The following is a 20,638-nucleotide window of genomic DNA, read 5'->3' as shown; positions in this document are numbered from 1 at the left end:
CATTAGATAATGCGTAAATGAACGTTTAAATGTCTATTTTAGACCACTTTTTAGGAGCTTTTCTTTCCTCTTGCCCGAGAGAAGACAGCTTAAGCAAAGAAAGAAAAATATATTTGTTAAAAACCCTCAGAAGCCAAAAAAAGTAGTTTGTTTGCAGTTTCCTGCTGGAAAGTTGCATTAAAATTTCATTTATCTGTGATAAGATTGTTAGTCAGACCACTAATGATATCAGTACTTCTGTCTGGCTGTCTGTGTCAATGATAAAGTGCATGGTCATCTTAAAAGGCAGAAGTCAACCCTTACGTCAGCATTTACTTTGGAGCTGCTTTTGAGGAACCACCACTTCCCACATGCTGGTAGGAAACACACCATAAATCCCTGCCATACATCAGACTCAGAGTCACAGAAAAGTCCACGATGAACTTCGCATTCAGCACACTGATCAGTACGGTTTGGTTACGCTGGCCCACAGAAGATTACCAGAGAAAGACCCAGCCTTTTTCTTTTGTTTTTAACCACATAATGGAGTCTTTCCTGGGACAAATGCTTGTAAACTCCCACAGAAACATCCAGAAAGAAGCTTTGTGTTGATTCTGTTCTCTTAAACACAATCTGTGACGAGCTAAGATTTGACACAACTCTGTTTTTACTCAACTGTCATCCTTTCTAGCCCTTTCAGTCGGGTTTCGGTCCTTTCACAAACAATATTGTAATTGGTGCTGATTCTGGTGGTTGCTCTGCTTTTTTTCTGCTGGACTTGAAAGCTGCTTTTCATACTGTAGGAGTCAAAGGTTTGCCTCTTAACTAATTTCAGTTTTACATCTAGAGTTATACAAGGGTCTGTCTTGGGGCCTGTTCTTTTTTCTTTTTACATGTTCTCTCTACCTCCAGTTATTTGTCAACATAACCTCTCGAGTCATTGCCATGCAGATCATTTACAGTTGCATTTAGCTGTGAATCTTAGAAATCACTGTTTTGTAAGAAAGTGCATATTCGATATATATTTTAAAAAACAAGAAAACAACGTTTTTTGCAGGTGATATTGTTTGTCCCTTGACTATTTACTGAGGGGTTAACAGATAAACTGGACTCTTTAACTACTTTTGTTACAACACATACTAAAATCTTTTTGTTAAATTTAATTTTATTATTATTTATTTAATATAAAAGAGTTATGTTTACTTTTGTTCCTTTAATGCACTGTACACTAGAGTTAATCAATCATCTATTGCTAGTGTATTAATAGTGCAAAATGCTGCAGCCTGATTACTGACTTGGACAAAAAAGAGAGATGACATTTCTCCAGTGTCAGCAGCCTTGCACTGGCTCCCTATGCAGTATAAAGTGGTGCTGTTTGTGTTTTTAAACAGGGTTGCATCTACATATGTAGAAGCTATGCTGAATCCATCTCACAGGTGATCTTAGATGGTCTTGAGTACACTAGGTTCACTGTAAACTGTTAAACAAACTCCCCCTGAAGGTACATCTATTAGTATGACCGTGACCCTCTGCTGAAGGTTTGATTGTTTTGCATTCCCGTTCGGCGTGGAGGTGGGCGGAGACTTTGTGTTTCGCTCTTCCCCCCCCGAGTCCCCTCCTCGGAAGTAGACGTATCAGTCTATATTCCGTTCTTTTATTTTTATATATTTTATATACAACAACCCCCTTTTATCCCGAATCACGATGGACGACTAAAGTGAAGTGCGGGTACCCGTTTTCACCCTTTTCTCTCGTCCTTGAACCGAGTGGACCGGATGAAACCCAACTGCGGTCTTCTCCGCTTCGCAGGGGAGGTAAGGCTCCAGGCTCCGGCTACTTACTGGATCTGACTCAGCCATTTAAATGTCTCTGCTGTGTTGTTAACGCAGTCTGGAGACTCTTTTACGCACCGCAGCTGTTTTTGTTTCACAATAGTGGAGAGTAGCGAGCAACATTTTCAACTATGTTTGTGTTTTTAAACAAGAGCGAATATATAAGTAATAGCATGTTACGTCAGCTAGCGAACAGCTAGCCACGTCAGATTAGCTCAGCTCCAGAAGATAGCCGGATCCTTGGTTATATCATAAGGAAATGGTCGGTAATACACCTGCTCCTGAAGCCTAGGTGCTTCGAAGTGAAAGGGACTTCCCAGTTGGATATTCACGGTAGTTTCCCGATAAAATGAGAAATTGTTTGATTTCAGTTTGTCATAGATTAGACGGTGACTGATGTGATTACGGTTAGCTAGGTTCAAAGCTAACGTTTCAGATCGATAAGGTCAAAGTTTAAGCATCTCCAGGAGCTTCAGTACCCCCCAAAAACACCCACGGCCCTGAATTTGATCCACAGCCTTATAGGAAATGTAGGGTTAGAACGTTTATATTTTCGGACGGTTAAACAATACATTTAGATAAAAATTGTTCTCCATTTTTGAGAGATTAAAATGGTAAATTTACAGGAACTTGGTATGTTTTCTGAGGGTAAAAAATGTTCATAGATTAAAGCAGTAAATTTGCAGGAAAAAACGGATATAAAATTAATAAAATGACAAAAAAAATACGTGTAGTTTGAAATTATATTAGTAATAGTACAGGTGGAAAACGGAACCTTTTTAGAGATTGAATGCTAAAGTTATAGATTTGTTTTTTAACCCAGAGATTAAAGTGAGCCATAATAAAGAGATTGTGTATATTTTCAGAGATTAAAATGGTACATTTACAGAAAACAATAATCTTGTTAAATTGCAAAAAAAAAAAAAAAATCTTTAGAAATTACAGTGGCAAAAGCACAGGGAAAATAATGCATTTTAGAAATTCCCGTGGTAAATTTACAGTATATTTTCTGAGATTAGTCAAATAACAGGGGGGAAATGTCTAATTTCTTTAGAGTTTAAAGTGATAAAATTACACATACAAAATTAAAGCATTTGAAAAAAAAATTAATTATATGGATGTAACCAACAATTAAGTCGCCCATGGGCATGTGACATCAGCTGTTTTGAGGTCCATATTTGAAAAGCTCAAAATGACAAGAGCAATGGTGTAATTTGCAAATAATAATTTTTTTGTTTTTAATTTATTGTTATGACCATTAATAATTAATAATCTCTTTCTGAATCCATTAAAAATGATGTACACATATAAAAGGGACATTTAGGACAGCTGCAGGGAACAAGATACATTTAGTAAGAAATAGGTGACGTAAGACAGAAGTGGAATATAATCATCAGCTCCTCAGGGTTCAATTTATTCAATTTTGAAGAAGCCAGAAGCCTAGACGGCGGACTCATGACTGTGTTTGCCACCTTCAGTAAATGTTGTCACTTCTTTGTTTTTAATCCCTCACTGAAAAATAAAGACGTATGCTTTGGAAAACCACATTTGTGGTCCTTAAAAATTATAACTTAAAGGTGGTTTTGTGAGTATAAAAGCACCGGTGCAGTCCCTCTTGGTGGCAATGTTCTGATATTTTGCCCCTCCAATTGTACAGGTAGCTGTATCCAGTGGGGAGGTAGGCTCAGCCCAGGGAGGACACAATGAAGTTCACCGAACCCTGGGGACGCCAGAGGCTGTCTTTTCTTTTGGAAAAGGCCGCCTCTAGGGAAGCCAAGATGTGGAAGGTCTACGTGCCAAAGAAGCCTTCATCACAGGTGAGATGCTTCCTCAAGTCACCCTTGTTTATTTAACTGATGTATTCACATAGCTAACTATTATGATTTGACATGGAAAAACCAGTACGGGAATTGCACTACAGCAAATTTATATTTAATAGCATGTTTTCCATTAGAGCTGGTGCTGTTGGTAGTTAAAGCAGAATAATGAGGGTTATTGTTGGCTCGTCTATCCGATGGTTTTTAGCTTGGGATTCGTGAACTATTTTCAGTTTATACATCAGAAAATTCAATAAACTACATTTTTCTCACATAGTTATGAGAGGTATTTGTAGACAGTGAAGCTGAGATAATAAACATTGGAAATACTGGAAAAATTGGTTGTTTGCATCATTGCTTGGCTGGGATTCTCGGTTCTTGGCTTGCCTTTCCCAGCTTCTTCCATTCTGTGCAACAAATATATTGTTAGCACCATGCATCAAGAGAAGACCGTGAGTGAGTGGGGCTCACAGATATAGAGAGTGGAAGAGTATCCACAAATCTGTGCACACGAAGGCAAACGTGTATAGCTACATCTCAGCTGTTTAAAAGGAAAAAATGTGTTTCTTCTTTAAAAGACAGATTACTTCGAAATAGTGTGAAGCGCAAGCTTTGGTCCACTGGAATGTGTTTTTTTACATACGCTGACAACATTGTTTTAATCTTCAGTCAGTTTTAATATGAACAACTACCACTGGAACGGAGATATATGGCAAAAATAATCAAAGTAAATATTCAACTGCCTCCAAGAACTGTGTTTGTAATCTGTTGCCTTTTTATCTCACTAACCCACCTGATTAGCACATTTTCCTTATTCTGGGACCTCCTCATTCACAAATGCAGTGTGAAATGACACAACTTTCCCACATGCAGCAGGAGAACTGTAAGTGAGGCGTGCAGATAGAGAGGGAGAAGCTTAAGGATGCAGGTAAATGACAAAGAGAAACTAGTATATGTATCTGTAAATCCATCCATCCTAAAGGAAACAAAGAGGTGAATGTTTTACAGACTGCCTAAAAGGTTCTTTAGTGAGATTTACTGCCACAAGGCCTCAGCCCTCACTGGCCATCTTATGTAATCTTTCGCACAGGCTTGGGTTTCCATCTACACACTGAAATATAGAGCCAAGAATTTAAGACGAGGCTACTGAAAAGAGCTGGCACTAGTTCAATTTATAGAGGCGCAGGCCAAGGGGTCGGCACTGAAAGGTCTTTAAATATCAGCACTGAAATATTGGACAAATAATACCGGACAGGTTTAATGTGTTAGGCGACTCAAAGTTCAAATTTTCAGAGACAACACAGGTCCAACAAAACTGACTTGATTTCTGTTGATTATGTAATGATTGTCATTTTTTTATGGCTCTCGAATGGTGCCATATCAGCATGTTGATAATGGAGTTGCAGAGAGTAGTCTGCTCCCAGACATTATCATAGACAGACACTGTGTAATCACAAAGCAGCAGGGCAGAAGAAACATGGCGTTGAGTCACTGAACAGTCACTCGGCCCAGCTGGTCTCGCCCCGTTTACTGGGAACGTCTCAACATGTCGTTATTTGACGTCACAGAGGTGTTGTTTCATCACACCCTCAGGTGGTCTCGCCCAGTGTATGTGCATGTTCTCACATGATGTCACTTACCTAGGATATTGCACAGTTCTGTTTATCAGATGGTCAAAAATAAGAAAATGTTTAGAAAATGGAGATTTATTTTAGTCAAGAATAACCCTCCTACATGCCTTTATAACATGAGCTGTACCTAGTTTAGTTCAATTTAGATATATTCTGTTTTTTTTGTATTTCCTCTCTACTTTAAGCCCAATCTAAGTTTAGCATTAGTGTCAGCTTAGTCTTATTTAGCTAAATATTAGGCATATGTCTCTAGCAACTAGTTCAGGTATGTTCTTCAAAAACACGTTATCTAGTTAGTGAAATAGGATTGGTTATTCAAACAAGCAGCATGAACCTTGTGCTGGGTTGACAGGTTCAGGTGACCTTTTTCCTCTGTCTCGGGTCATGACCTGGGTCAATAATCCCCGTGTGGTGCTGTGGTGGATTTACTTACTAACATATTTTTCAGTTCAGTTCAGTCCTGTCACGTGTCTCGGTTGTTGTGTTTTCCAGCTGGTGGAGGTTTTTGTTGTTGTTGAAAGTGGAGGTGTTCTCTCAGGTATCACCCTGTTTGGTAAATACAGAAGGTTTTGTCTTTTTTGTCTGCTGAGTGCTGATACCATTGTCCAAATACACCCAGAGAGCAATGCAGCGGTAGTCATGATAACATACATAACATCACCTGCATTAGGTGACTCAGGTGTTTTTATGGTCCCATGGTTACGTGCGCTGGAGCAGGCACACGTCATGGCCAGAAGTATTCAGATTAGAGCTGAAGTACCTATTTATTTACCTAGCATATTGAAAAACAGTAGCTGAGTTGAGATGATTTAACAGTCCATGTATACGAGAATACAAAGACTAGGTTATATGAGAGAAGCACAGAACACAATAAACATGAAACATCCTTTTTATCGTTTAGTTTGTAGCAAAGAAAAGGATAAAATAGAACTTTTCTACTGAAAGTTTGCAGTTCAGATTCACCTACTGCTGCATCAACAAGGAGTTCAAGGGAGCTAACAGGACCCATCAGAAGCTATCTGGAGATAGCAAGATGTTTTGGGAGCTAAATCCTGGGAGCTAGGGTTAGACAACAACTAACTGGGGCTATATTTAGAGAAACATCTGGCTGAGTCTTATTTTAAATGCGGAAGAAGGTCAAGAATTAGTGTGTCAACCACTGTCTCTGTGTGGAAAAGCTAGAAACGTGTTGAAAGGTCATTTTATACTGCAGGGATTTTAGTTTGGAAGGGTAAAAGGGAGAAAGTCACCTCTAGAGCTACCCCTCCCAATTTGGGTTGGGAGGGGTAGATCTCCCCTGTCTGCATCAGGCATCCAGAAGGCGAAATAAATGCAGATGAAGAAGTGGGGCTCAAACAGACATTTATCATGTGAAAAGTGAAAGTTGAATAGAAAAAAATTCTGACTGAGAGCGGCCGTGACTTCCGGTTGACAAAAACCTTCATTTTGACATCTGCCAAGCTCATTTGTAGTACTGAGCTGATAACACAGAGGCCAGTAAACTCCAGCAAATGATGTAACAGATAGTTATGTTTATCAGTGCCTTTAGCCCAGTTTGCAGGTGTGGAGCCCACTGTTAGAGGTCAAGGAGGCAGTCGGTCTAATCAGGGTGTAAAAACAAGAGGGGTGCTCAAACACTACAGTCACAGCGAGCAAAAGTCACTAAGCAAAAAGTCAATGAAACATCTGGGACTAAATCTGGGTAAATCTGGGACTCTCCACCGTTTGACCCTGGAAGTGAAGAAGCTTCTTGGATGAGAAGTGAAACGTCTTCAAGCAACTTAAAGATGTCCAGGCGCTTTTCTTTCCAAGCTCCTTAGACTATGATGACCTGGATGACTGAGAACCTTCACAGATGCCTTTTGGAGATCTTTAGTCATTTCGGATAAAAGTAAATCCAGACTTGGTGGTGAATTTCTGGGCTAACAGTCTTGTGTTGTGTAGCTTTTTGGCATTTGTAATTTTTTGTAAAAAGCATTTTTAGATTGGAAAATTTGATGAGTTTCTTAACTTGACTGGCACACCCTGCAGGAAGTTACAGGAAGCCTTGACCATCCCTCTGATATTAATGATAAGGGATGGCTGGCCAAAGTTACCCTGAAGACACTGCAGAGACTATGTAGCCAGTGAATTGTTAGAGAGAGATGAAAGAAGTTAATTTAAGCTGGTGTCTGGGTTACTTCCCTTAGCCTCTGACTGAGCTTGTCTTCTGTGTCCAGCCAGTACAAACAAGATGGAAGTAGGCCAGTTGTTTTTAGTTTGGACAGTCAAGAGCTGAGAGGCCAGATGGTGTCACGTTGCAGATTAATTGGCTGGTGCATTCAGCTGTGCTTTGACCTTTGGCCTCTCCTGCAAGTCCAGTGTTGGAAACTGTAAGCCACTTACTTACAGAAGCTATGTGACGAATCAGAAATGTTTAAGTTTTGTTATAGGATTTCATTTAAACACGGAAACATCAAAATAAAAATAAAATATCTTAAATTCTGGTTCATTCTGAAAATTGACCATTTAATGGCCAGTCCAGTACATTCACCAGCAGGTTTAAAGTGGATCTATTGTGCTCTGTCCTTTATTTTCATTTACATATAGATTATAGTTCCAGAAGTGAACATCAGTATATCTACAAGTGATCCCTGTGAGACAAAACCTCAGGCTTCAGATTGCTGTGAACGCTTGGTTTGAAAGTTTTTTCTACTCTTGATTTTCTGTGATATCATAGAGGCTCAGAAGCCCCTCCCACTTGCTGTTTTTGATGACGAGGGTAGCCAGTTAAAATGGTTCGTTTTAGATAGAAGATGAACTAAAGTACTCTAGCGGTAAGAGAGACTAAAGTTATTTTGAACTACTCCACTTTAGTAGAGTACAGGAATATATAAAAATGTCCCCTTTAGGTTAGTGTCAGTTTTAGCACATAACTGACTATTACATGTAGTTACAGTGTCTGGTAATTTGGAGTTAATGGCAGCTTTGAAATGTAATTACCACCTTTGTCAAACCACTTTCACACACAAATGAACTTTTGGCTCATGTCTGATGCACAGATGCCTGACTGTAATGAGTCCTGCTGATGTTTGGGTGTTAACAGGGTCATTGTTTTTGTAGAAACTTGCTGCTGTTGAGGTTTTTAGTGCCGTTTGATGGTTTAAGCACTGTAGCAATCTCAAAACCTTTAGTGCGACAGGAGTAAAAAGCTCTGAACTATAAACTAAAATTATATTGTGCTTTGTAATCTGTGTTTTGTCACCAAAGAGGAAAGGTTAGATCAAATGTGTCCAATTCTCTTTTATGAACCAATGTAACTTTTAGTCCATCAGAGTGATTAAACTTTCAGGTGTCAAAATGCCTGTTTAGGGGTTAAGACTCTGTTTTAGAGTTTTTAAATGGTCAGAATTTGTGTTAGGGTTCGGCCCTGTAGAGTGATAGTTAAAAGGTTTGGTAATACATATTAATAATTGTCCACACACAGAAAGCCAAGAGGACAAGCTGGTAACACTGAATATGAAACAACATTAAGGCAGCTGATGCTCAGCAACACAAGAGGATGAACAGTTGACAAGTGTAGCAAAGAATAGATGGATGGGTGGGAAAAAAAAATCTCTACTTGTTAATGATAGTATAGGGCAGGGGTGGGCAACTCCAGGCCTTGAGGGCCAGTGTCCTGCAGGTTTTAGATGCTACCCTGGGCCAACACACCTGAATCAAATGATTAGTTCATTACCAGGCCTCTGGAGAACTACAAGACATGTTGAGGAGGTAACTTAGCCATTTAAATCCGCTGTGTTGGACCTGCAGGACACCAGCTTTCGAGGCCTGGAGTTGCCCACCTCTGGTATAGGGTGACCAATCGTCCTCTTTTTTTCTTTTTTTTTTGCACTTGATGACTTGTAAAAGCCTATATGACATTTTTTTATTTCCCCATTCATTAACCACACAGAGAAGGCATCGTTTAAATATGTAAAAGTTTTTTTTTAAGCAAACACTATTATTAAAGTTCTTCATGACTGTGCCAAGTGTCCTCTTTTTTTGGAAATCAAAATATGGTCACCGTATGATAGTAGGATTTGGCTAAAAAAAAAATCCATCTTTTGAAACATTATTTCTCTTTTATCTTCATTTAAAGCAGTTTTTCACCTGGTTTTATATGTCAGACCTGCACATTTTCTACTCGTTTATAATAAGGATGCGCTTTGTTTTTCCCAAAAGTCGTTACATTTCTTTGTTACAGCAACAAAAACTTTAATAGCTTAAATAAAGTCAAGGAGCTCCATAAAATGAAATATGACAACACAGAATTGCAGGAAAGACTAAATTAAACCACTGTAGCCAAATATCATACAATAAAGGGGCTGAAAAAGCAGCAAATTAGTCCAGTAAATTCATTGTACTGCAGAATAATAAAACAATGAGATGGCTTGTTAAAGCACAGCAAAGGTCGAATAAGTGGCTCAGTAGACATATATATTGTACAGTTTATTATTGTGCACATGGGTTTTGCAGTGTGTCGTCATGCTTTAACAGATTTTGTTGCAGGGTTATTTTCATTCTGCAGTAATTATAACATAAATGCCGTTAAATGGTTGAATGTTGAACCATTCAACCAACTAACAAATTAAAAATCCAGTGGAGTTTCCAAACAGAAAGCCTGTGCATGGCATATAAACCCATTTTATCTTAGTGTTACAAACTTGTGAGAAGGGTGCGTCAGCTGGTGAATTCTTTCAGTTCTCAGATGCTTTACAGAAGGAATTCTTGGAATGTTTTTGAGGCAGATCTGCTGGCAAGTCTAATCCGCCTGCCAAGCTGATTTAGGATCCTGTTTGGCCCTTTAGTGGAAGTGTGTCAGTCGCAGAAGCCTCAAGTTTGTCCTGAAATACCTGAAATCAGATTCCAGTTTGCTGTCTAACCCCATTTTGCCCTGTCGAGGAAGTCTTTGAGGAAAAAAAGGCTCTGCAAGATTTCCAATTTCTTTGTTTGTTTTTTCCAACTTTGTTCCACAAATAGTTCAGTGTTGGGTATAACGCTGGGCTTAAACCTCAGTGTTTCTGCAGGACTGCGTTGTAGAAATGGTAATGGAAGATGACTACTAATAGTTATTATTAAATACAACACATTTAAGTAGCTTTCAAAACATAAAATAAACAAGTTTTAAAAAATTCTAAATAATATGAAAATATATAAATAAAAATTGCACAGTGTCATACTTTGCTGTAGGGAATAATGAATGACATCAAACCCTTGAGTCAGTCTTAATGTTTTGGTTTTTTTGTTGTCTGCAGGATACAGACATCTCCCCGGCCCAGCGGGACGAGGCGGTGCGCTGGCTGACGGAGGTCCATGGCAGGCTGCAGCTGTACCCAGAGACGCTGGTGTTAGCTGTCAGCATCCTGGATCGCTTTCTCGCTCCCATCAAGGTATGTAGAGAGCAACAGGTGTGCTGTAAATCCTGCTGTTAGCATGTGAGGGTTTGCAGAGAGCAACCTAAACCTCCAATCAGAAAATCTGAGTGTAGGGAATCTTTTAAAAAGTAAATGTAATAGAACTCATAATAAACAGACAGTAAGTGAATGAAAAATGTGTGTTTAAGGGAGGGTTTAAGATTTCAGAGCCATTCACTTCACTTACATCGTTTACTTCACTTTGTGCCATCACCATGGCAACTTATGCTACAAAGCAGGCTATGTTTGCCTAACTAACTAATCATTCCTGCAAGAACACTTGATGGTTTTAGAGCCTGTCTAAGACTGGGCTTGTCAAAGGTCTGATGGCTAGCTGCCAGTTTAGGGAGCTCGCAGACAGTTGACGACTACAAAAGGAAAAAATTTAACCATCAAACAAAATCATTTCCAAACCATTGATTTAGCATTAATTTGCCTTCAGAGTAAAAGTTATGTCTTGCTGTTGCCAGAACTCTGCAAGCACAGTAGTCTGCAAATGACCAAAGCAATTGCCATTGTGTTTTTGGTGCACCTAACAACAGCCTCCAGCAACCACTCATCAGTCAATTGGGGAATACACATTTCTGGGAAACAAACTAAAAGTGTAAAGTCATTTTTAAGGCTCGCGTTGATGGTGTTTTCCTGTAAGCATATATCAAATGACAGACATTTCTTTTTCTTCATTGTTGTTTGGTTTCATTTGTTCTAAAGAAATCTTCACTACAATTAAACGTTTGTCAGTCTTAGACCTTTATCAGGATACTGAAACTCAGATATGACATACAGCAGATAAACATCGGACTCTGCCACCAATGAAGGTCATCTTATTAACAACAGAGTGAATGTAGGTCTTGATGTTCAGACTGCCACTATTATAAAACGCATAACATTTATTAAAGTCCTTTTTATTCCTCAGCGGCCTCACGTAGCCCAAAATCATGAATGAGAGTGATAACATCTCTGTAATTCTGGTTTCCTCCAGATACTCCAGAATATGAAAATACTATGAATATCCTATGATCCTAGTGTTACGCAGTTTTCTCTCTGAACTTGAAATCATTAGACTAGATTAAATGTATCATGTTAGATAAAATCTATATTCCCTAATTTGCATTAAGGTGCAATCTTTTTATTGTAAACACAGCATTTATTTGGCTGTTTGTCTACTCTGATGGACTAGAAAATGTCTGATTTTTATGTGTGGGAGCTGAAATCTGCTGCTCAAGTGTAAGACCACACAAAGGAAGCAGACTGTAAAGGGAACAGAGGTCTTCTGACAAGACCTCAGCTTGTTAGGAGGGGCAATGTCAGAACGTTCTTGATTTTTCTTTAAATTTCCTGCCTCATAGCTGACGGTGTGTGTTCATACAGGAACAGGAAGCGTGAGCTCCAATTGTCCCGTCAGCATCCCTCCACACAGACAGGAAGTTTCTCACTGAGGTTTATCAGGAGCTGGTTTCTGTTTATTTGTGGTCGCAAACACTACCTAACACTGTATCTGTGTGTGCTTGTGGCTATCTTCATGAGTAGCTTTAGACCTTGGAATCGTGGACATTTTGGCCTGTCCTCAGTTGAAGATACATTTGGATACTTTGGAACTGGAATGACTCAGATACAGTAAGCAGAGGATAGAAACATGGCTTCTGTTAGCCAGAGGAGTATTAGCTCTACTCTGTGCCTGGCTCAGCCCATCTCTGGGAGCTCAGCCCCCCCTCATTCTGTCTCTACTCACAGCTGATGACCACAGGTGAGGGCGGGAGTGTACTTCGACTGGCAAATTAACAGATTTGCTTTCACCACAATCAACTGGTATACTGCTCATATTACTGCAGGCACTGCACCAGTGCACCTGTCCTTTCTCACTTCAGTCCCTTCCAACTGGTAAGCAATAACTGGAAGTGGAGGGGCAGGATCATTCGGGTTCCTGCCCGAATGATCCCAGGAACCATGATGTCAGGGGCAGTTTGCCCCTGATAGGGTCTCCTAAGGAAAATCAGTCCTGAGTGAGGGACCAGATTAAGAGCAATACAGAAATCCCCTCTGACGAAACAGGGCTGGCAGCTCATCGATCAGTCAGAGGATTGGTAGTTTCCCTGACTCTTCTAGTCCAGAGTTATTCTTGTTATTTTTGGTGGTGGCAGCAGTAGAATGACTTTAAAGATGTGTGAAAACTCTGTAAGACGGGACTGACCTTGCAAACAAGGTAAAGTAAAAAACAAATTCAGGTAACAAAATGTTGATGAATCACAGATTTGTGTGCAAAACACTCATACATATGGTTAAGCACACATTCATGAATGAGGCCCTTAAGTCTCTCGGCTGGTTTGGGAACACTCTGATATTCTCCTGGAAGAACCAGAATAGTCGCTAAAAGTGAACCCGGAGAGTAGATGGTGAAAGGTTTTTCAGATTGATTAAACATATAATCCTTAAATTATACGTAACTGATAAATCATGTTAACTGTTGTCAGGCCCGTCCAAAGTACCTGCGCTGCATTGCCATCGCCTGCTTCTTCCTGGCTGCCAAGACCTGTGAGGAGGATGAGGTGAATACACACACACACTAGATTGTAGGCAGTGCATCAGGACAGTTAGAGCTGACTCCGTGTGTGTGTTTGCCAGTGTGTGCCATCACTGAAGGAGCTCGCCGCCTCCAGCGGGTGCGGCTGTTCTCCCTCAGAGATCCTGAGGATGGAGAGGATCATCTTGGACAAACTGAACTGGGACCTGCACACCGCCACAGCGCTGGACTTTCTGCACATTGTACGTCTAATCACACACGAGCACAAATGCTTACACATTATTACTTTTTAAAGTGATTAAAGTCAGCTAGTGACACCTGGGGGCAAAAAGAAATTCCTGCGGTTTTCTTTCTGTTTTTATTTTAATGCACTTAAATCCAGTTTTTAGAAGTGCTTTTTTGTGCTGTTGTTGCTTCCAATTCAAATCAGTCTGCAGTTAATTTCACAGATTCTCTTTTCTTCATTCAGATCAATTAATTTTTCCTCTCCTTCCTCTCCAGTTCCACGCGATGGTGCTGTCGTGTCGCTCCGGGTTCTTGGATTCCATGTTGGGACTTAACCGCTCTCAGCACCTCGCCCTGCTCACTCAGCAACTCTACCACTGTCTGGCTGACCACACACTCATGCAGGTACACACACACTCAGTATTTCTTACTTTACAGATTGAAGATATTATGCCTTCAGCACGGAGCCTTTCATACCACTTTTCATTTAAATATTAAGATAACACAATAAATAATAAAATTATGATATTTATGTATATATGCAGTGTTATGACCTCAATGTCAGGGCCTGTCTTGGCTAAGAGTGAGCCTTTGAGGGGTTAATAATCAATAAATATAACCGCTTATAGTCGCGCCACAGTGGAAAGCCCCTACTACTATTTTGCTAACAGGCTAGTGTCACAGGTTTTCCCTGCTGGCTTGCTCACTGGCCAGGTTGCTGGTGTGTAGATCTGATCTTGTCCTGCTGCAATGGATGCTCTTTTCTGCTCTGAATATTTGCTGTGAGCTCTAGGGTCACTCTGACTAGAACCTACAGAGCAAGAACCAGGTCACAAACTTGCCACACTTACCAAAAATAATCTTTATCATAGGAAACAGAGCATACCACAGTCATTTATCAAAAGTGTGTTTATAAAACACATTTGCTGTTACAAGCTGTGACTCCAGACCAATTTAATGGCACCAAACCTTTAACATTTCCACTTTGATTCACTTCTCTTTTTATTTAATGTGTCATTTTGTAAGCTTAACTTGAGCTTGGTTTTTGAGCACGTTTCTCCCTCATGTGTTTCCATAGCTCAGAGGATCCATGCTGGCCTTGGCCCTCTTCACCCTGGAGCTGGAGAACTGCTGTCCTGACTGGCTGGCTCTCACTATCGAGCTGCTGAGGAAGGCGCAGGTATCAGTCTGTCAGTCTTTGGAGCTCTGTCTTAGTTCAGTTTATCTCTGAAGACTTCAGGCGTTCGTGTGACCTCTTTAGAACAACTTCTTTATGGGATTGGGATTTGACTGTAGCTTTCCAATGTCATTATTAGTCTACACTGATGGGCAGCCATGTTTAATATACAAGATGTGTCAGAGAGCAGCGAGGGGAAGTAAAAGCTGTTAGGCTTGTTCCTCTATTTGCTGTTCAGTAGTTCAGTAAAAAAAAAAACAAGCACACACACACATTGTGCAATATTTCTCTGGTGTGGCATGATAAAAAACCTGGAACCTGATTGGTTTTTGTCATCCTAAGTAAAAACGACCAATAACTATAGGCAAAGAAAGACATTTGAGGCTTTAGCCAAGCACCAGCTGCAGATGTAAAACCATTTACCTCATTTAAGAAAGTAGAACTTTAAACTGCTGAACAAAAAGGAAACTGTGGTCCTCAAGTTTTATTAAGTTCATTGAGTTCCTTTCCAAGTTCCTGTTAGCATTAAAAAAAACCAACAAAAAAACCCCCCAACAAATTATGTTGTTTGTTTGTTTTTGCTTGTTTGTTTTGTTTTTTCTTAAATTAGTTTTGTCATTTATTTTTCAATGACTCACTCTGGATGACAGGAAGACAAACAGGCTGACAGAGAGGAAAAAAGAGCAAACAAATACCAGCAGAGGGCGCTACACCTGCAGCATGACTGCAGCAGAAAGGGAAGAAGTACTATGAGGAAAAACGAGAGGAACTAATGCAACAGTTTCTTTACTGAGCATCATGACTTTCAGGAGGAGAGCTCTGTTGTCAGACAAAGGGCACCCGCGGTCACCTCACTCATATTAAACACAGATTTGTGGAGAGCCTTCTCTTTGTTTTTACCTCATTCTTTACTTTATGGCTCATCAGAGTAGAACTGTAGGGAAATGGGAAATTTATGGTTTTCAGGGTTTTTATTGTTATTGTTTTTATCGTTAACTCGGTTTTCCTGGGTCTTTTCCCGTGTGTTATGAATAAATCTTCTTTTTTTGGTAGTGGTACTGGTTTTATTTTGTTGTATTTATCCGCGACACCTTAAAGGCGGGTCAGTGAAAATATTGTCGGACATAAACCGGTCCGTGGCTCAAAAAAGGTTGAGGATGGATGGAGAGGATCTCCATCGAATGACTTGTTTTACAGTAATTTGTCAAAAATACAAAAAAATGTGACTAGGTGTAAGAAACAGAAAAACAGCTCTGTCCCGTAAATACAGAAAAGGATATTTTACTGTATATATTAAATTCAGGGCGGCACGGTGGTTAGCACTGTTGCCTGAAGGTCCTGAGTTCAATTCCACCATCAGGCCGGGGTCTTTCTGTGTGGAGTTTGCATGTTCTCCTTGTGTTTGCGTGGGTTCCCTCCGGGTATTCCGGCTTCCTCCCACCGTCCAAAGACATGCAGCTTGTGGGGATAGGTTAATTGGATAATCCAAATTGCCACTAGGTGTGAATGGTTGTCTGTCTCTGTGTGTTGGCCCTGCGACAGACTGGCGACCTGTCCAGGGTGTACCCTGCCTCTCGCCCCATGACAGCTGGGATAGGCTCCAGCGCCCCCCGCAACCCTGAAAAGGATAAGCGGAAGCGAATGAATGAAAAATGAATGGAAAAAAAAATGGATATTAAATTCACTGTTCTGAAACCAGGAACTTTAAAGGTGGAATATTTTTATGTGTTTTCTATATTGGCGTGTAACATGCTTATTGAAGTAGGATGAAGGGATTTTAACTGGAATACGTAAATAAATTTTACTTCTTACTTTTGATGAGAAAAGTGGCAGAGCGTAAGTGGTGTCCACACAGGAAGTGATCCCCAGTGGCGTCAAGCACCGTCATTTGAAAAGATTCCTGGAGGTGTGCAGTGGGCGAGCCTTAAGTTTTCTGAATGTCCAGGCGAACAATTGAAGTGACTACCAATGAGAGCGCTGGATTTTGCTTTTTGATGTGTGGCAGTAAATATATTAGAGGGTTACCCAGGCAACAGGAGCCTGGTATGTCTGCTATATGTATTTGTATAGCGCTTTACTTGGTCCTAAGGACCCCAAAGCGCTTTACACTATACACAATCATCCACCCATTCACACACTGGTGATGGCAAGCTACATTATAGCCACAGCCACCCCTGGGGCGCACTGACAGAGGCGAGGCTGCCGGACACTGGCGCCACCGGGCCCTCTGACCACCACCAGTAGGCAACAGGTGAAGTGTCTTGCCCAAGGACTCAACGACCGAGACTGTCGGAGCCGGGGCTCAAACCGGCAACCTTCTGATTACAAGACGAACGCCCAACTCTTGAGCCACGATCGCTGCTGTCAACTGACCATCAGCGACAAAGCACAGGTCACATGACAGCCATTCAGAAGTGGTGAACAAAGCAGCTGCATCCTCATAATCTTTGTGTGTACAGATAAAGATAAATTATCACGTCTTTTTTTTTTTTTTCATAACAAGACACTTTTAGTTTCGTTTCACGTCTGTAGTATTTTGTCCACATAAAGCAGCGATGCGTCACTTTGGCCACAAAGAAATTGGCAACCACTGCAGTTTAAGCCAAAGCATGAAGTCATTTTTGACCAAACCTAAACGGGGAACAGATTAAAGATGACGACACGTATGTCTCGAACAATGGCAGCCTGTCCACGTATGGACTTTTTCACCTTTTAAAATGAGAAAATGTTGATTTTGTGTAGCAGGAGGATGAAAAATTGTGAACACAAACATGAACGATTCCACTAGAAGTTAAGACTATTTTACAAGCTGCTGTGATCAAACTGAATTTTACTAGTTAAAGGCGAGCACACATGCTTCTGTCCATCACATCAGGTCAGGGCTGCAGAGCTTGTGTAAAGATAAGTCTCTCTCTCTGTTCCTTAGATCGACAGCTCTGAGCTGATTCGCAGCCGTGAGCTGGTGGCTCGTAGTCTTTCCACACTGAGAGCTCCCCTGCCTCCGAACACCGTGTACATCTACCAGCCCCCGCAGCCTACACCACCCTGCTGCACACTGGGTATGTTTGACTTCTACATCAGAGCTGCTTATCAGATTTTGCTGGAGGACAGTGTCTGAAATCTTTCTTGAAGCACATTATGCTACTGAGCCAGTCACCAACTCGGACCTGTGAAAGTGTTTTGCCACTGAGGAGAAAAAAAAAAGTTTTCTTAGTAAGCCACATTTTATATTCATAAAGCAAGTGTTAGCATCAGAGGGCGTGAGCTGTATTTGTGATGTCCTCCTTTGTAGGGACCATCACCTCCACCACCGAGTCTTCCAGGGACCATGTCACCTCTGCCCACCCACAGTCTACTGCTGGTGGTGGGGAAGAGGAGGAGAGCCAGCAGCCCTTGAGTGTCTCCTCCTCCTCCTCTGCAGACAGCAGCATCCCAGCCCTGCTTTCTCCCCCCAAACATCTCCGCCATCTTAATCACCTGCAGAAGGTCACACTGCGCTGCAAGGCCTCGACCAAACGCAAGGTGACTCTATTTTCTTCTCACATTTGATATTAGGCTGGACCTGTTGTTATTTCCTCTGTTTCCTGTCATATATGCACTGTTACACTTTTTTTTCTCCTCTTGATGATGTCAGACAGAAGGGAAGCCTCAAGAAGCCTCACTCTGGTCCTCATAGGCACAGAAGCTCCACCCACCTGATGTTCAAATATTCTAATTGCTAGGGTGAATTACTCAGACAAGTTAGTTCGAAGGAGATGAAATGCAGTTAAATGAGGCTGCTTCAAACAGAGGCTGAACTGGGCGGCTCAGCTAGGAACAAACGAGGCTTATTCTGAACTCTGAATCATGCAAAGCTACCCTAGAATAAAAATATGGAGCTGAAAATAAGCAGAATATGGGAATCAGTAGCTGTAGCAATAAATATCTCTCTCCCTGTCCAGGTGGAGGAGATGGAGGTGGATGATTTTTACGATGGCATTAAACGTCTCTACAACGAAGACGTCACCACCACCAATACCACCGCCGTCCAGGAAGGGGCAAAAACGCCAATAGCTGGAGGAGGAGGAGTTTTGCCAGCTCGACAGGAAGGCAGCTCCTCCCCCTGCCCGCCTCTGCAGCCAGCCAGCGCCTCCTAGAGACCAAACAGGAAGCTGTCTGCCAAAATCGCCTGTACGCCAACATCATCTTCCTGTTTTCAGGAAACTGTCGTGGAAGAGAAAAATAAATCTTTCCGACTAAAAAAATGTAAGCCTGAGAGATTCTGAGTAAAAAGTAGCAGCTCCGAAGGGAAAGTTGCCATTCAGAGTTGCCGCTAAAAAGAAGATGATGTTAGTGGTTAAGACTGTTTTGGTTGCGGTGAAATGACCCCCGTCCCGCTCTCCCTCCCCCTCCCAACTCGGTGTGATGCCAAGCTGTTCGGGTGGCCTGCAGTCAGCTCCCATCATCCCCTGCAGCGGGGACAACAGAGCCCCAAAAAAATATTTAAACGTTCAAAAACTAAAAAACCTGCCGCTGCTACTCTGTTCTTATTAATTCTGTTTGTTGAACACAAAACATGAGAATCTAAAAAATTGTAAGTAGAAAATACTGAAAAAAAACCCTAGACTTGACTTCCTGCGTCTGTTTGTCACCTTATATTTGTCTTTATTTTCATATATTTATACTTTTATCCCGTCCCTTCTCACTCTGCCTATTTATAACATATTCATAGAGAGTCTGAATCAACTGTATGAAGGTTTGTGTAGATTATCTGTAGTTTTTTCACCCTGTTGGGGGGGAATTTTTTTTTTTTCAGTAAAATCTGATTGTTAAAAAGATGCTAATATAAACATTTATTTTCCTTTCAAGCTTGTTGTGACACTCAACTGAATGAACGCGTGTTTCGGCCACCAAACGTTCGTTTACTGTTTGTTTGGGGCCCGAAAAGCAGCTATTTGTGGATTGTGTGCTTTGAAAAAGTAAGAAAACAATCTGGGTGTGATGCATGAGAGTTAATAAAAAAAAAGAAAACAACTCTGGCTTAACTTATCCTGGCTAACATGTTGTTATCCAGCTACATTGATCCCAAACCTGAGTTGTGTTTTTTGGTTAAGCGGCTGCTTAAAATTAATAGACAGATATGTGTTTTAAGCTGTTTTTTCTTTGGAGTTGAGTGACTATCTTTGCTTTGATGTTCAAAGCTAAAACACTTTTTTTTTTGGTTTGCTTTTTTAAATCCCTTCATGTTCAGTATATTTTCCTTCATGAAAAAAAGCTCTGTTGTTCCTGCTGTAGGAGTTGCCGGTGGCCATGCCAGGTCCCTGAACGCACCACGGCACCAGTAAATAAAGAATATGAAACTGAGCATGTGCTGTGTCTTCCATTTGTTCCAGATTACTTTCACACAAACTGCAAAAAAGGACAGTGTTATACCCAGAGCTGTCGGAGATCTTTGGCTTTGCTATAGAAGCAGTAAGGCGAGCTCCTGATGTCGTTTCAACACTAAAAATCAAAGTATAAGATATATTTGAAAGGTAACCTCTACCATCGTCATCTTGTTTCTGAACATTTTGGGTTGTTTTGGTTTTTTTGCCACATTCAAAAGCAAAGCCCAGGTGGGTCGCACTGACATGGTAAACATTAAAATGGGAAAAGGGTCCATTTTTCTTAAATATATGGTGACCTATGGGATAATCAGAGAAGGTACTGTTGGTGTAATAAATCACAAGCTCTGAGTCTGCTTCAGGGAAGCTTTTGCTAGGAGATCTTGGATCAACTATCTGTCCATTAGTACACTTGATATAGCTAGGGGAGGTTTCAGGATTTAAGATGAGCTGGTGGGGTGAATAGAGACGGGAAAGTAAAATAAAGTGCAGAAAACTGAGGTGCTTTAAAAGATGAAGACAGGTTTTCTTTGTGTTAGCTGGCTTGATGGAACCAACCTAAAACCCCACCATGGTTATCAACCTTCTTTGTTAACTGACTTTTTGTGATCTTTCTTACCGTCTCTCACGCTCACATAAAAGGAGAGCATCTCATCGA

General features: G+C 40.9%; 1 protein-coding gene across 1 annotated transcript; it reads left to right on the top strand.

Annotated features, from left to right (window-relative positions):
• Positions 1 to 1,555: 1,555 nt before the first annotated feature.
• Positions 1,556 to 19,960, top strand: ccni (cyclin I). Its single transcript, XM_085463092.1, has 10 exons — positions 1,556 to 1,793; positions 3,469 to 3,628; positions 10,536 to 10,670; positions 13,166 to 13,240; positions 13,317 to 13,457; positions 13,717 to 13,845; positions 14,519 to 14,620; positions 17,544 to 17,676; positions 17,910 to 18,139; positions 18,559 to 19,960. The coding sequence occupies exons 2-10, from the start codon at positions 3,515 to 3,517 to the stop codon at positions 18,751 to 18,753; spliced, it is 1,254 nt and encodes a 417-aa protein (XP_085319218.1). The 5' UTR covers positions 1,556 to 1,793; positions 3,469 to 3,514; the 3' UTR covers positions 18,754 to 19,960.
• Positions 19,961 to 20,638: the final 678 nt, after the last annotated feature.

The sequence above is a fragment of the Copadichromis virginalis genome, linkage group LG7 (genome assembly GCF_057382275.1).
Source record: "Copadichromis virginalis isolate Kocher_CV1m ecotype Utaka linkage group LG7, C_Virginalis_male_GT1.1, whole genome shotgun sequence".
NCBI lineage: Eukaryota > Metazoa > Chordata > Actinopteri > Cichliformes > Cichlidae > Copadichromis > Copadichromis virginalis.
Note: the sequence above shows the minus strand (reverse complement) of the source record. Positions and strands in the feature narration are given on the sequence as shown.